The 16,969-nt window shown below is 33.8% G+C and overlaps 1 protein-coding gene across 5 annotated transcripts in view; it reads left to right on the top strand.

Moving 5' to 3' along the window:
- Positions 1-16,969, top strand: part of Prp40 (pre-mRNA processing factor 40) — a 406,566-nt gene that overhangs the window by 96,073 nt on the left and 293,524 nt on the right. For 4 of the 5 annotated variants that reach the window (XR_016548451.1, XM_090394270.1, XM_090394273.1 and 1 more), the window contains exons 8-9: positions 2,607-3,458; positions 10,488-10,596. Coding sequence is in view for 4 of the 5 variants with exons in the window: in XM_090394270.1 (XP_090250396.1) it covers positions 2,607-3,458; positions 10,488-10,596 (961 nt within the window). In the remaining variant the exon portion in view is untranslated. The remainder of the gene's footprint in view (positions 1-2,606; positions 3,459-10,487; positions 10,597-16,969) is intronic. The other variant, XM_090394274.1, reaches the window with a different exon arrangement.

The raw sequence follows: 16,969 nt of genomic DNA, 5'->3' as shown, positions 1-16,969 counted from the left end.
AAATATTTAATCACAGTTTTTGCTATACATTTAGGAAATGTGTATTTATATAATAAAAGTCTTAAGTTATGCTTTCCTTTTTATTTATTCAAAATTTGCTGCTGCTAAATTATTTTGTAAGATACTCTGATATCGGTCATTTGTAGATATCCTGCAGTTTCCTTTATCAGTAAATGTAAAAATTAACCTCCAACAACCAAAATACAGAGCCCTTTTACATACTACTCATTACCTGCTTTGCTTTTGATTTGACTTCACCATATGGTATATCCATGACAGAATCTTTCACAAAATCCATTCTGTCTCCCATAGAGTATCATATTTCTATCTGCCTATACCCCCCTTTATTTATTTATTTTATTAATTAATTTAAGCAACTTTTTCAATACCTTAACTACTACTCCTGATCAGTCTTTGATTTGTTACCTCAGCCTTAGACCATAAGAGAACTATCATTCCCCTTTTCCCACTCCCTTGGTATTCTTCCAGATGCCCATATAGTTTTATTAAACAGTCTGGTTAGGATCACCTAACCAGGCTAATTCCCTTGAACCTTCTCATAACAGACAGGTCAATGTCCAGTCCACTTCTGTTGCTGTATTCAGGAGATTTTGTAATATCTAAGTAAGTTTATCTAACTCTTCTCATATTAGTCACTGCATTATTTCTACCTGAAGACACTTGCAAAAAGCATTCTTTGTAATTCATTTCTTTTGCTCCTGTCATCTCCCTACCATCTGCATTCATTTAAGCTATACTTTAATAATCATTCTTTCTTTTACTTACTACATAGTGAAAGAATTCTTTTGGATTTTCCTTCAGTCTGATTTCATATTGACTTCATGCATTGAGAGGTCACAAAAACATAATAGTGCCATGTGGGAACACATGTTTAAAGTGAAAGAAGGAATCTGTTGGCATGTTAAAAAGGAGGGAGTTTTATGCGTTCAGAAAAAACAAAAATATGGCAATAGTTGTCCCAAAGCACATGTAATGAATAAAGAAGATAAGTTGATTTGCTCGTTTTCTTGCATGAATTTAGAGGAAAGTAGAGGAAGAGTAGTAGTAGCAGCCAGTTCATTGGAGCAGTGTCCATGAAATTACCTACGAGGGAGAAAAAAAGCATAATGAGAGGGATCTCATTGAAGAGACACCTCTCATGCTATAAGTGAGGTCTCTTAATGAGAGGGATTCTTTCTTAATAAATAAATCCTCTATGATTGAAATATTGAAAAAAAAAATACGTCATATCTCATAGCTCATGTACTAAAGGTGGGTGTTGAAGTTCAGTACTTCAACACCCACCTTTAGTAGTCCACCATAATGTAGGAATTATGGGAAGGGCCACTCTCAGACTGATCTTGAGGGCTCATCAGTGGGAGAGCCAGACCCAGAACAGATGCCAAGGTTGAAGTAATGCAGAAATCATTTGATTTGACTAAGACAATTGATTTTAAGTCATTAGCCTTTATATACAAGTAGCCCAGTCATGAAGTTACTTCACATGCAAACTTTGATCACACTTGGATAAAGGATGAAACCAAGAATATAATTTCTTGGCATCTTTAATTTATAGTATAACCAAGTGAAAAAACTTTCAACATCTATCTCTAATCCAATGTTATAGTAATAAGGTGTGACAGCTTCTGACTACTTGTATATGGGAAATATATGACTCCTATATTACTTCAACCTTGGTATCTCTTCTTGGTCTGACTGCCACTGATGAGACCTCAATAAAGTTTGAAACTGGTCTGGGTAGCGACCTGGCCCATAAATCATACCGTTATACATATCCATAAGGATATGTATAATGAGATATTAAGGGATACTAAGGCAATTGATGTGAAGTCATTAGCCTCTATATACGAGTAGCCCAGTCGTCGTGAAGTTACTTCATGTGCAAACTTTGTTTGCTTACACTTGGATAAAAGATGAAACCAAGAATATGATTTCTTGGCATCTTTAGTTTAAAGTGAAAAAAAACTTTTAGCAAAATCTAGTCCATAGGTAAATTAGAACAAGAGTATTGATTATGGTGATCAATACTATTGATTATTTTGGTTTATATTAAATTGAAGTATTACTCTAACATGCTACTTATCTTCATAATTTATTAGAATGTATCACAGACAAGAAAATCTTTTCTTTGATACATTCTTGTGTTAATTCTTTTACACACCATCAATACTGGTCTTATTGTAATTTACTCAACCAAAGTTTACACAAAAAGTATCTTCACAACTAAGTTAACACATGTGTAGAGACTGTTGGCTACATATTAGTTCCTTCATATTCATTAATGCAAAGCATACTTCCTTTTGGGCATGTATATTGCTGTGCATTATTTAATTCTAATTGTCAGTATAAAAATGTATCAACATTTCATGCAGTGCCTTGTATTAAAGCAACATCAAATCATCTTTGCTGTTCTAATATAATGTAGATACATTTTAATGGATTTTTAAAGAAATAGAATTTGTTTTAATAATTGATGTATGTTTTTTGCATATTTCAAATAATATTTGAATTTTCTAATTTTGAAAACAGTAAAATATGTATTATAAAGAATTATATGATTAATTCAAATACTAAAATATTTTTAGAGACCAGACTTCTAAAGTAGCATCTCCAATTTCATCGGTTAATTCCACTTCAACTCAACAACAGGTAGTTCCTCCATCCTCAGCTGAAACAAGCACTGCAGTTGAATCAAGTCCTGCTCGAACCCTTTCTAGCATTCAATTACCTGCATCAGGTGTTACAACTTTAACAGATGTTTCTTCTCCTATAGCTACTACTACTACAGGAATATCAGCTACTAGCTCTGTAACTTCAACTACTACAACCACTACTGCTGCTATTATTACAACTACTATTCCTACTACTGCTACAGCTACTACTACTATTGTCACTACTTCTGCTCCTAGTCCTACTGATATCACTAGTACTCCTGATGCTGCTATTGCTTCAACAATTACAGCCACCACAACCTCTGCAACTATTCCAGATATATCTGCTGCTACTATTACTAGCACCATTGCTACCTCAGCATCTGCTGTCAGTACTGTTGCTACAGATAGTGCTCTTGCCACCATCACAACTACTACAGATATGGCGACTGCTACCACATCTTCTGCAACTACCAGTGATGTTATTACTACTGTTACTACAGCAACTGTTACTTGCACAACAACTGCTTCTGTCACCACCACTCCCGTGGTTTCTTCTTCTGCTGCTGCTATTTCCATTAGTACAATTGCTGTCACTGCAGGAGCAGCACTGGCCACTACTCCTGTTGCTACTATAGCTACCACCTCAAATGCAGTTGCTTCTTCCATTTATACTGGTTCACCAACTACAACAATTACTTCTAGTACCTCCATTACTGCAGTTCCTGCTACAGCCAATTCAGAAACATCTGTATTAACCCCTGACCTAGGACAAGAAGAAGAAAAGTAAGTATTTCATATACGAAATTCCTTGTTTATTATACTTTGATTAATTAAAATTTTATCTCTTATTAACCTGAAATTTAAATAGTTTCCTGAGAAAAGTAAAATAGCTTTAGTGCCACAAGGATGGTTAGACCTGTATGCTTTTTTTTCACTCATACCTTGATCACCACCAAGGCTTTCATGAGACTGTTAGCTGAAGAACAAGAACTCTTCATTGCACCCATAGAGGGTGCCAGTTATGACAAATTAGGATTACTTTGTGCATTGACCTGTAATATACATACATATCATATCTTTGTATTTGATTTTATCCATAATCATATTTCTTCCATGAATCAAAAATATCAAATAAGCATTTATGCATCTGTACCATGGTAGTGGTCTACTGATGCTTCCACAATAGACCACTACCATGGTAGTGGTCTATTGTGGAAGCATCAGTTTGATAAATGTAGACAGATTAGTGAGACTTGTATTGACTGACATTCCTCAAATGCTGTCATAGCTCAGGCATTATCTTCAGGTTTAAAAAACCATGCTACCGTTTAAGTCACCAAAAAGGCCTATGCATTAATTGTCAGACAAGTTCTCTTTCTTTCGTGAGAGCAGATTGATAACACCACATGTGCAGTCTTTGCTGACATTAATTTGCACTTTTAAGCACGCCATAATAAGCATTCTTATAAGCATCTTCAATGCATCAGCGTGTGTGTGTGGGGGGGGGGGGGGTAGACAATAAAATGAGAAAAATTATGAAAATAGGTAGAAAAGCAGAAAATGTGAACTATATTTCAGTAATTGATCTATTAAAATAGGTAATGCATTTTAGCTATTTAGACCAAAGGTGAATTTTTAGTGTAGTTGCAAACTTTCTGCTTATTACCACTGCCACTCCTCTTATTAAATTGTGTGTGTGTGTGTGTGTGTGTGTGTGTGTGTGTGTGTGTGTGTGTGTGTGTGTGTGTGTGTGTGTGTGTGTGTGTGTGTGTGTGTGTGTGTCTGTGTAAAAGCTACCTTTGCCAGTATAGTTAACATACATAAAAAAAAAATCCTGCTGCCTTTGCTGAGTAGTTAACATACCTGCTTTCCAGGACGTGGATTTAAATCCTCCAATTAGCATGAATGTTTGCGATTGTTTTCAGGTGGGAGATGAATTTCATCGCTTGTCTGGGAACCTCCTAGTGATGATACTGGCCCTTTTCATTTTTTTTTTCTGTATTCTTTGCTATACTTCTCTTGAGTCTTCTTTACTCTGTCCTATCCTCCAGACTGCTATCTCTGGGATCCACTACCCTTAGCTGCTATGCACTGAAATAAATCCCATGAATATCCAGAAAGGGGAATACTGGAAGTCTTGCATTATGTTGTTCCCTGCTTTAACACGGCAGACAGTACTGTATGGCCCAGCTAGGATCATTCAGCTAGTGGGCTTACCATGGTGCTAGTATAGTATCCAGGGTAATGGAGGCATTCCATTTCCAAGTACATTTGTTGCTCTCCAGATAGTGGATGCTTGTGTGTGACTCCATGATATGTTGGAATTTTTGGTGCTGAACCAAAAATCCCTTTTGAGTATAAATCCTTCATCCACAAATTATTCACTGCTCTCACAAGGCTTTAACCAAGTACAGATAATGTAGACATATCATCTGATAATGGAAATAAAAGAAAAAAAAACCATTTGACACACATAAATATAGTTATTTCTCATCTGTGCAACAGGTGAAAAGTCAATAGGGAAAATGTCGCTCTTCTTTATTCAGAAGAATTGGATCTACCAAAGCATTAAAAAAATGTTCCAGTGACATTCTTGTTGAAACATCACATCAGCAAAATGTCAAAGTATGCTCAGCTAAAAGGTCAAGGGGTTGACAAATATCAGGTGCATCCTGATATATGGAAATGGTGTCTACTTTTGACACACATTAATCTCCAATATTGTAAAAGTATGATATTTCAACTGTCTTGTTAGGCTGTACATTCCTAATCCACTAAGTGTTTTTATTGACAATCTGGTAGGTAGTATATTCAGCTGGCCTTTGTTGGAGATCTAAATACCATAATAGGAAATGAATATCTGACATATAAAAATGTTTTGTGAAATTTGGAAAAAAGAGCAAAAAGCTAATAATAATAATGGTAAGAAATTCTGTTCAGAACACAAACAGAATTTCTTACCATTTTGCCCATCACTAGTTATGTTGCAAGATAAAATGTTCTCAAATTCACATGGAGAATGGAGAAAAGACTGAGAAATAAGAAAAATGTGCAAGAAAGTTTTAAAAATATGAAAATTGAGGAGCCTTTAGTGGTGAACTGTAGACTCATATATACAAATAAATATTCAGGAAAAAAATGGGAGTTTAAAAACAAGATTGAATTCTTGGAGACCCACTGGCAAACTCTGAAAAAAAACAGTGATTCGGCATTCATTCAGCCAAGGAAGTATGTGATGAAGTCGTTTGTAACGATAGAAAAAATTTAATTTCATGATTTAAAAAAAAAAGAAAAAAAAAGAGGCAGTCCTCAAAAAGAAAAGAGCAATTATATATTCCTTGGAAGTAAGGCAGTAGATGGATACTCTGAGAGAATGTACAGCAAAATGTAAGCAAGCTAAATGTGAAGTAGCTAAGCAAAAGTCATGGAAAGACTGGTTAAGAATACAGAGAATAAATATCACAAATGTGACAAAAGAATCTGGAAGGTAATGAAAAAAAGCTTGAAATAGAGGAAAGAGTAGCATAAAAGAAATGATTAAAGGTAACTTGGATACCGAGATTAAAGGTATTTTGGATAATTGGAAGAGTAGTTGTAAAAAATGTTAAACATAATGATCATTGACAGAACAGTAGTCAGAAATATTCAAAAGGAATGCAGTCAAGAGCACATATCTATACTTTAGCTAGAAAATACCATCGGAAACCTGAAATGCTGAAAAGAACCTGAAAAGAAGGTCAAATTTTGGATTTGACCTTCTCACTTCTTTGGATTTGGATTAATGCAAAAAAAAAAAAAAAGTTGAGAAACTGAGAGTATAACATTCTATATGTAGTTTTGTGAATCTGGAAATGACATATAGTAAGGTGCTAAGAAAAAACTCTGAACACTTCAATTATACGTAAGTAAATGTCATACAGAGCTGTATATAGTCTATAATTGTGTAAAGAGATTAGAGATTGTCTCTATAAAGATTGGTTTTTATACTCTGAGTGTTTATTATTATACAAGATTCAATTCTGATTGGAATTACTCAATTCCAATCAGAATTGAATTGGAATTGAGTAATTCCAATTCAATTCTGATTGGATTGAAAAAAAAAAAAATACACAATATAAAAAATCTAAAACAATTTTAAAAAAACTAAAACAATATATACACTTTAAATAAAATTACATAACTAACTACAAAATACTGGATCCAAGGCCTTCTAAAATAAATCTACACTTTACAGATTTTCTTATCCAAAAATATTAAAATCATCCATTCTCTGACTCATTCTATTACTGAATTGTTTACATATACCTAATCATGTCTACCAGACTAAACACCTTGTTTTTCACAATAATAAAATGCTCATCGTTTCTTTGTTAGGGTCTTTTCCGAAAATATAAAATTCTCTTCTTTTCCATAGGATCCTTTCTTATCATCTTTATGTAGCACACAATATTATTCCTCCTGTCTCTGAAGTATAATTACTCTGAATTCACTGAAGTATAAATACTCTTACTTCTTGCAGTTCGATTTGACACATAATTTACTAATTTTTGTATCGGAGGAAAAAAGTTACTTGTATTACTTTATAAACAACATATCAAAGTTCAGCTAATTCTGTTGCCTTTTCCAGTAGATAATAATAAATAACAAATAGATCTGGCATCCTTAAGACAGATGAAACTTTCCAATCAGTGTTTCCTTGAACATTCAGTTAGAACATCGACTGCAATATCTTCTTTTATTTACTAAATACTTATTGACAGTCTCAACTCCTCCAGTTTAAAGACTCACAGTTCTACTATTCCTTTTTGGAATCTTCTATTAATATTCTTCCGACTGTCATGTAAAATACTTAAACTTTCTAACAACAAAATTTCTCCGGTCTGCACTCTTAAACTTCCATTAGCTCTCTCGTTTTCCTCGATACCGAATACTCTCTGTCAGCTGTCAATCACGCCTCAAACTCCTCAGCGAGCATGTGCATTCCATGTAAAATGGCAAGCAAGAAGTTACGTATAATGGCTGACAGGTCGTATTTGTTAGTGTAACAAGAATGTCTTTTTGAAAAATAATACTAGATAATTTTAAATTACAAAAACAGAATTGAAAGTAACACAATTATCAGAATCTAGTAAGTACATTAAGATTTCAAATACTTTACATTTCATTTTGACAATAATAATATAAATAACGGGCATATCGCAAGTGCCAATATATGTGTTATGAAACCAAAACTATTATACTGCTAATAACAAAACTAATATACTAACATAAACAATTTGTAATAATATTCATAATTTCAAATTATGATTATTTTTACACGAACAGAAACAATCGATGTAACTAACATAAACATCAAAGATATCTTTTTCTTCAGTTTTCATGTCACCTTTATCATTTCTAATTCCTTTTACAGCACTCTTTCCTCCATTTCTGAGCTTCTTCAACAACCTCCAGAATATCTTGCCGCCACCTTGATATTTATTTTCTATGTTCTTACCAAAGGTCTTCCCATGACTTTTGTTTAGCTAGTTTTACACAGTGTTTAGCTTTCTTACATTTGTCTCTGTATTCTCTAAGAGCACAAGCTGACTTATTTGCCAGGAACTTTTGATATGCTTTCTTCTTTTCCTTCACTGCCTCTCTAACTTCCTGTGTCCACCATGGAGTTTTATTTACATCCATATTTTACCCAGCATAAGCAAGTAAAGTTTATGCATGAAATATCTTCATGACAGCTAAATGTATGAAAGCGTTTGGCTTCTCTGCAAGTAAGTCATCCCCAATATTCTGTAATGCAGACATGTGAATAAGCTTAGATGTTAACAGTTGTTGATTTAATGTTTTGAAGTGTAATTCTTGAATAATATTTATTTAGCTGCTAATATTTCACTGTTTTTTTAGTATTTTATCTATCTTAAAGTAGTTATAGCCACTGGCTAAAAATATTCTGACTACTTCACATTTTTAGCTGTTAGCTGTAACACATTTAAAATAGATAAAATACATGTACCTCAATTCCCTAATACACGAAGTCTGCTGTGCAACTATCACTATCTTATATATTCAGGACACATCTGAAAAGATAGTGCTTTATAAATACAAGCTCCCTATCATATTTAAACCACATATCAAATTAGCAACCATCATCTGTTTACTTACAGACAAACTCCATCTTGTATCGCATCCAGGAGTGTTTGAAGTGCCTTGTACTTTTGAATTTTCTCACTATGCACAGAGCAGGAAGATCATTTGACATTGCCTCTGGGGGGGGGGAGGATGCATTTGCTACCATTATGACAAGTCTGTATTGGTAGATTATTCTTTAGAATCTCTTCACACTGGATTAAACGGGAAAAAACCCAGCAGTGTTCCATAGGCATTGTTACAAATTGAAGAGATTGTTTTTGTAGCCTAGCAGTAGCAATGGAGCATTTCCCAAATCTCATTAAGTTATCTGGTCTCATGGAGGTAGGGGATTTTTTCTACTGGAAACTTGGGGTTTTTCATTCTACAGAATTAATTTACCAAAAATCTTGGAGATGTCCAACTTGACACAAAAACAAACTTCTTTATATCCAGTAGCAGAAACTACCAAATTCAGATTTCTTTCTATGTTAGTTACAATTTTAAATTGTTCCCACCACTAACAAATTGTCAGTGCTTGTGTACTATGGCAAACTAGCAAAGCCAGCAAATTATTAGCAGCTAAATAAATATCTTATTTTGTTTCTTTGGTTTTATGAATTCCACTGCAAAATCTCAAATGAATTCCACAGTGTAAACCATGCTTCCTTTTCTCATTATACAAGTAATGAAGTAGTTCCCAATGATTATTTCATTACCATTATTATCATGACACTTCAGTGCATGGAGTCAGCAGATTCATTGTGGGAGGAGGTTCATTCACCCGAAAACATATTTATCATATTGAACTTTTCTCTGCATTCTCAATATGTTCTAGTAATGAGTTCCATTCACTTTCAATTCTCCATGTAAAATTACTTCTCATACTCTTCTTCACTACACTCTTTGGTTGGAAAGACCTGGGTTCGATTCCCATCCGTAGTGTGAGGAACCTTTATCTGGTCTCTTTCGACTAAAGGTGAGTTATCCGGTCTCATGGAGTAGAGGGTTTTCCCCTTACTGGAAACTTGGGGTTTTTCATTCTTCAAACTGATCAGGAGAACACACCCAATTGACAGACAAAAAAATACATTATAACTAATAGCTTCATGTTGGTTTCATGAGATGTTGCTGTACTATCCATATGGGACTCATGGCTGTTGTATCATCATGCACTAATTAATTAACAACACTCTTACACAACTTCCAAGGATGGCCTGTAGTTGTCCTTCCCCTCTCATCTACATTTTTTAGAATCCTCTATGTATTAATCTGATAAAATCCCCTCACTAACATTTCTATCATATCACCTCTTTTTTTCTCCTGTCCACTAAACTCTGGAATTAACATTCCTTTAATCTCTCTCCATGCCAACATTCCAGAGTCTTATTGTCTTAGTGGATTCTTACTATAGTGAAATTACAGTGATCACAACAGTAATGTATTATATTGGAAAATTTCTGTAGCAAAGTTTATTTAAAATAGTGTTATATTATGGAGTTTGGCTTGAACCTTTTAGTAGTTTATAAGTATCGAGCTTGCTAAATAGAGAGTTGGCTATGTGAATTATTTTTGTCTGTCTATAAAAAAAACAAAAAAAACCACATAATTTTACTTATAGTAGTACAAATTTTTATTAGTTAATTTATAGTTTTACATTTTTAAAGTGTATGCTCCTCTTCTGTGTAGTAGGATAGAGAGCAATGATGAAGAGTCACCTGATACAACTGCTAAACCTATTATTTTTAAAGATAAGAAAGAGGCCATTGAGGCATTTAAGGACTTGCTCCGTGAAAAGGTAAGGCTTATAACTGTCTCCTTCCTATTTCTCTGCAATGATTACCAAAACTGCAATGAATATTCTGCAAATGTTACATTTATATAACCATCAGATTTATGAAAGTTTAAACTACATGGACTGCTTGTGCCTCATTGTAACAAGGCACAGGCTTTCTATATAAATGTGACATATTTTAAACTTTCATAAATGTCCATGATGCTAGATCTGCAAAAGCTAGACCTTATGATAACATCCTGATTTATAAAGCGTGTTAATTTAATTTAGCTAAACCTGTTATAAATAATGCTAGTATATACACATTATGAATTTTTAATCCTGTGCCCAGTAAACTACAAATGAATTATGCACTGCAGCCTTATCATAGTCACAGATACACTATAAATACAGTTGACTCTCACTTTAGTGAATTTGTAGAGACCACAGAAATGGTTCTTACAAGTTCACTAAAGGAAATTCTCTTTAGTGGATTTTCTTTACAATAAAATTGTATAGTCAACTCTCGCTATAGCAAACTTGATGAGGCTACTGAAATAGTTTATTTTATAATTTATTATAATGGATAATTTTCTATAATGATTTTTCTTTATAATAGCATTTGCCTATGGGGCTTTGATCAGGACTTTTCAGTAATTTGTTACAGTGAACTAGTTCAATTATTAATACTAACATAATTCATAGACATAATTCACTGACTATAAATGTAAATTGCATAAAAATACTTTTGTGATGACTTCATAACATCATCAGCGTGAATACACAAGAAGAATGGACAGTTCCATGAAGTGAGAACTAACAGCAGACACTACAGAGTGCTTGTTCTGCAGACAGTGAAGTGAACATCATGTGACTAGCTGGAGAGTGTAATATTTTCTTACTCTTGTTTTTATATAATTTTCTACTTGATTATATTATCGTATGCAGTCACACTTTCAATTCCGTGCCGCCAATTAATCTAATGAAGAGTGTGCAAAGTTTGGAAGACAAAGGGATTGCTACCCAAAGGCACTTTAGGTAGCAATCCCTTTGTCAAAACGAAGCAAAGGAATTGGGTAGCAAAGGAATTGCTACCCAATTCCTTTGCTTTGTTTCTAGTGCTAATCCCTTTTCGGATTTAGGAAAAATTTATATTATGATGCTGCGCCATCCTAAATTCTACACAGGAGAATAACTCAATATCAGAGAATTAACACTTAGAATTGTACACTATTAATTAATTCCTTGATAAGTTCGTTAAGTACTTAAATTTTACAAAACCTATATTTCATTGCAGTCATAGCTACTCTTACGTCTTAACTCCCGCATTGGTTCTGACTTTCATGGGCGGTGCAAAGAGATCAAAATCAGGCAAGTCGTTAGATTAATAAAAAAAAAAGACATTTATTCATCAAATCAGATATATTACAGATAATAACAATTACTAGCTTAGAATCACAGTCATCCTTCAGATTGAGTTCAATTAATTAAGTGATACAAACTCACCCTTAACATTTTATAACATGCCTCAAAATCTCAATTCAAACTAGATTAGAGCTTCAACTAGTAGCTAAACATCCCAATCAGTAAACAACATTTCTAGAGGCTAATGAATTAACAGACTGAGTACACCATATAGCATTAACATATTCCTACGCAACCTTTTTTTTCTTAGAACATACGGTTCCCCCTTTTTCTCCTTGTTTAAGCCCTAGAGTCCTTTCATTTAATGAAACTTGAATAACTAGAAAGTTCCTTGCATGAATTATCCCTCTTAGTACAAATGCATAATAGAACAAAATTTTACATTACCATGGACCGTAGAAATACTTGACCTTCTCCTCATATGTCTCTGGAGAGCTTTCGTCTCGTTGACCATGCATCTACTTGATTTCATCTGAAAGAATCAACCGGTGGGCTTGGACACGATTTGCCTCCTTCGAAGTAAGCTACTCTAGCTTGCCACTATCGGATCCAGTGGTTCGGCATAACTTGTCGGTCTGCGCTGTATCTTCTGCAGGGCTGAGGTCTGTACTCGCTGAACTACTGCTTGACCTGTGGGCTGCCCAACGACATGTCCGCGCGCTCCTGCAACCTTCCTCGGGAATTCTGGAACTCCAATCCGTAGAATGAAGAAAAAAAAGGCCTGAGCTGGCCCCGCCAAGCTCTGTATATCCAAGGTTCACTTTCCTACGTCACGGTCTCCCCTCCTTTTTTGCGCTCAACACCTAACTCCTCCAGCACCCAGTGCCGCCACTTCTCCTAGCATGCTTTGCCAGAAACTTCCGCACGTAACTCGACTCTGGTGCATGTGTTCGCCTCAGGTTTTCAATGCTTAATCTGATTATCTTGCTTGCAATATGGCTCAGATACTTACACATTAACACAAGGTTCACATATTTTTAACTTCTGATAAATTTAACAATGACCAACAAGAGTATAAAGGATAAAGAAAAATACTTAAGTTATAACCGTTATCAGTAATTTATAATTAGTTTTCTGTTCTCTGATGCACAATTATTAGCTCCAGGAATGTTGTTACTTGTTAAATCTGAATGAAATAATTAGAGAATAAATTCTCTTTCATTCAGAATTTAACAAGAGCATTAGAACAGAATTGTGTATTCACTCTGATAATGTGACAAGATACTCATAATGGTAAATATTCTATGTTAAATACTTTTATTCTTTGCAATGTCCATAGTGAGATCATCACTGGTATGATTGGCCAAGTGGTTAATGCTTCCCATGTTTGAATCCTGCATTTGGTGTGGATTTTTGTGATTTTCTTTAAGTGGGAGATAAATTTTATTTCCTGGTATAAGACCACCACACTAATTATTGGAGGTCTGACATGGCTTGAAAAAAATTCCCTCTTTGTCCCTAGAACAGGGTTTCCAGACTATGTAAAAAATAAATAAAATACAAAAGGTAAAAAATCAATAAAAACATTCTCGGCCTATTCTTCACAGTACTGATGTACTATGGATTTACAACTTTTTGTGTGTTTGGGTTGGGTGGGGGGGCTTATTGACCTTTTGCTATAAACTTATGCTTTTTCCAATAAAAAATAATTAAATAGTAATACTAGATAGTAAATTAGTCATAAAAAATGATTGTTTAAAATAAATAGCATGCATACACACTCATACATAGCAGATCACTTGATTTTAATTGGAGTATAATACACTTAACCACAAACCTCCTTGTTTACAGATACCCATCATCAGAATGCTAAGACAGGGTTTTTCAGATTTTTTCCATGTGAAAAGTTGGTTTTTGTAAATATTGCTTTAGTGAACTTGCTCACAGTTATAGATATATCATACAAAGCCTGTAGCATGAATGCTATTTTAAATAAAAAAAAAAATATTCTGCCAAGTCTTCCATTGTGGACTGCTCTTTTAGTTCTTGAGAGCTCACTATACTAAGAGTTGACTGTTTCAGTGAATTTCTCCAAATCACCATTCTTTGTCAATCCCAGGCATTACTTATATGATTTTTATATTCAAATAATTAGGTACATTTAACTCTCATTACAGGAGATTTGTGGAGACCACAAGAATGGTTTGTTATAGTAGATATTTTGCTTGTGAATTTTATTCCAGCAAGTGAGGGTTTGTTGGATCACTTGAAACAGAAGTTGTGTGGATTGGGATTTATATACAAGAATGTGTGCCATCCACATTCTTGGGATTTTTAGACTCTCTTTATTGTTTAGATTAGGATGGTTGATCAAAATTCCACAGGCTCCCTTAAATTTGCATTCTTACTATGTTTTTTGTATGATATAAAAAAATAGATTCTTTTCCAGTCATTTTCCAATGTAGAGTATTAACAGCATGACCAGAGGGGACCTGTTTACCAAAATTGTTAATTTTGATGTATATTGTTTATTTTTTATGGGTTGGGATATGCATCCAATTTCACCAATATAAGGTAAGTTACAGGTGCACTTGATTTGGTATACCACAGGGGTAGGGAGGAAAGGAGTTGAAATTGTGTTTCAGTTTTATAGGTGGTTTAAAAGTAGCATTAAAGTTGTAATGGTGTAGCATTTTATTTATTTTATTTCATATTCCTTTAATGTATGGAATGCTATAATTTTACTGTAATCTGTATTATTTCTATTTTTAGATGAAGTTTTGTGAATAATTTTATTGATAGTATTTTTGCTATAGCCATTGTTTCTAAATGTTGGAGTCATCAACACCATCATAAACAGAGCATCAACATTACTTGATTAAGAGCTTGCTCATTAAAGTAAATTGTTATTTCTCTGTTTTTGAGGATGTTCATGACTCCAAATTTTTGTGAAGAGTGGTGGCAAGTTTGCATGTATTTTGTGGGCTTGCAGTAATGAGCTAAGACCAGATAATCTAAAATTCTTCTTTATAAGAAAGAGTTACTTTCAATAGGCCAATTTTAAAGTGCTCTACATTTCATGTAAACAACCGAAACAATCTATAACAGTCTTCCTAAACATGTTAGCTTTAGAGGTAGCCAGTGAATTAAAGTACCTAGGAGTAACAATAGACAACAAATTTGACTTTAACAAGCACATCTTGTATGTAGTCAGAAAAGCTTACAAACTGTAAACCTTCTAAATGAGCAAGGATACACCAGGGACTAGGCCATAGATGGCGAACCTGTGGCACGCATGCCAGAGGTGGCACATCCGAGAATTTTGCTGGCACGTCAACGATTTACATGTGATATCCTTTTATACGCTTATAAATTATTCAACTTTTTTTTTTAAATTGTTACAATACGTACAAGTTAAATTTTGTTTTACACCAGAGAGCAGCTATAAAGACGTGCATGTGATTGGTGTGGTATTAACAAAAGATCACGCAACCAAAGACAAAGGCAACCGACAATTGTTGAGTTGAAATGCTAAATCTCTTCAACCAAATTCCATAATATCTGAAACTGTCATACCAACATTCACTATATATTTCTTGGTTTTAACACATTCACGACGGGGTGTCGTTTATCGTTCCGACGGAACTTCTCATTACCAGCAGGCTCAATTCACACAAAGTTTCAACCCTTGGTTGATTTTTAATGCTGCCTGTTTACATTTGAGCTGGCAGGGGAACTCACACAAACATCATATGCATGTTTCAATTTGTGGTAGAATTTTATTTGAAGTTAGCCTTTGTGATCTGTCATAATGACATCGAGAATTTCAAATGCAATCAAACAAACACTTATTTCATATAATTGAAAAATTGGACAATAGTTTTTAGTTAGATACTGTGCTTCCTGTGCAACATATGGTTTTGCTTGAGTCTATACAGCATAGTTTCTATGAGAGGGAATATGTGCTTCATTAATTAGCAACGTTTTTATTCCAGCTGTCTGTAATTTCACTATTTGTTGAGAAATAAATTACACAGACTGTAAAAGGCTCTATAACTTATTCAGGGATACAATAAAACTACTTGTTTTCTTGCATCTGCAGTATAATGAGTCACTATCGCCTCGACGTGAACATGTTTAAACATTTTTTGTGTGTGAGGTACATGCAAAACTTTTAAATGTTTTTTTTTTTTTTTTTTCATAATGTAAAATCAGGGGTGAGAGTTGTACATGAGGGTGAGTTATTTTCGAAGAAATATGGTAAGCGTTTCGCAGACAAGTTGACATGCTTCTGCTGCTTCCCCTGCTCAGCTAACTTCGATGGTGAGTTACAATGCATAAATATTTTTCTCACTACCGTTTTTTTTTTCTTTTTCAAACCAACATAAAATCAATTTAATAATACAATAATCAATTTTACTGAATAATATTATAAATTTATATATAAATAAATATTATAAATAAAATAAAATATTATTTATAAATTATGAATAATTTTTTATAAAACTATAAAAATTATTTATAAAATTAATAAATAAACTTAGATTAATTTTCTATTAATTTTTCCCCTATTAAAAACTGCCCGGCACGTGCACATAAAAAGGTTCGCCACCGCTGGACTAGGTCAATGAGTGCTGAAAACAATACATACCAGAGCTATACTGTCATTAATATCATGCATTGCACCTTATAGCCATATGAATAATTAAAGGTTGACTTAACACTAATTTGCTTGAAGATGCAAGAGTTCTGTCTTATAAAGTCACTTTCAGAAGGTATAATGGAAATGCCAAGATTGATCCAAACCACTTTGAACTTCCACTTCTCTATAGTAAGTGGCGTCACTCACAAAGAAAATATATATTAAAAAGGAGGAAAATGCTGACAGTGACGTATACCACATATATACTAATAGGAGTAAAACAGAAGGAAATGCTGACTGTTCCTTCATAGTATATTACAGACAGTCGATTATATAAGAACACTATTTTAGACTATATTCCCTCTTCTCAAACAACCAAGTAGAACAACT

Source organism: Typopeltis vanoorti, chromosome 6 (assembly GCF_054136105.1).
Source record: "Typopeltis vanoorti isolate ZY-2024b chromosome 6, IOZ_Tvanoo_1.0, whole genome shotgun sequence".
In the NCBI taxonomy this organism is placed as follows: Eukaryota; Metazoa; Arthropoda; class Arachnida; order Uropygi; family Thelyphonidae; genus Typopeltis; species Typopeltis vanoorti.
The sequence above is the reverse complement of the archived record's forward strand: the minus strand, read 5'-3'. Positions and strand labels throughout refer to the sequence as shown.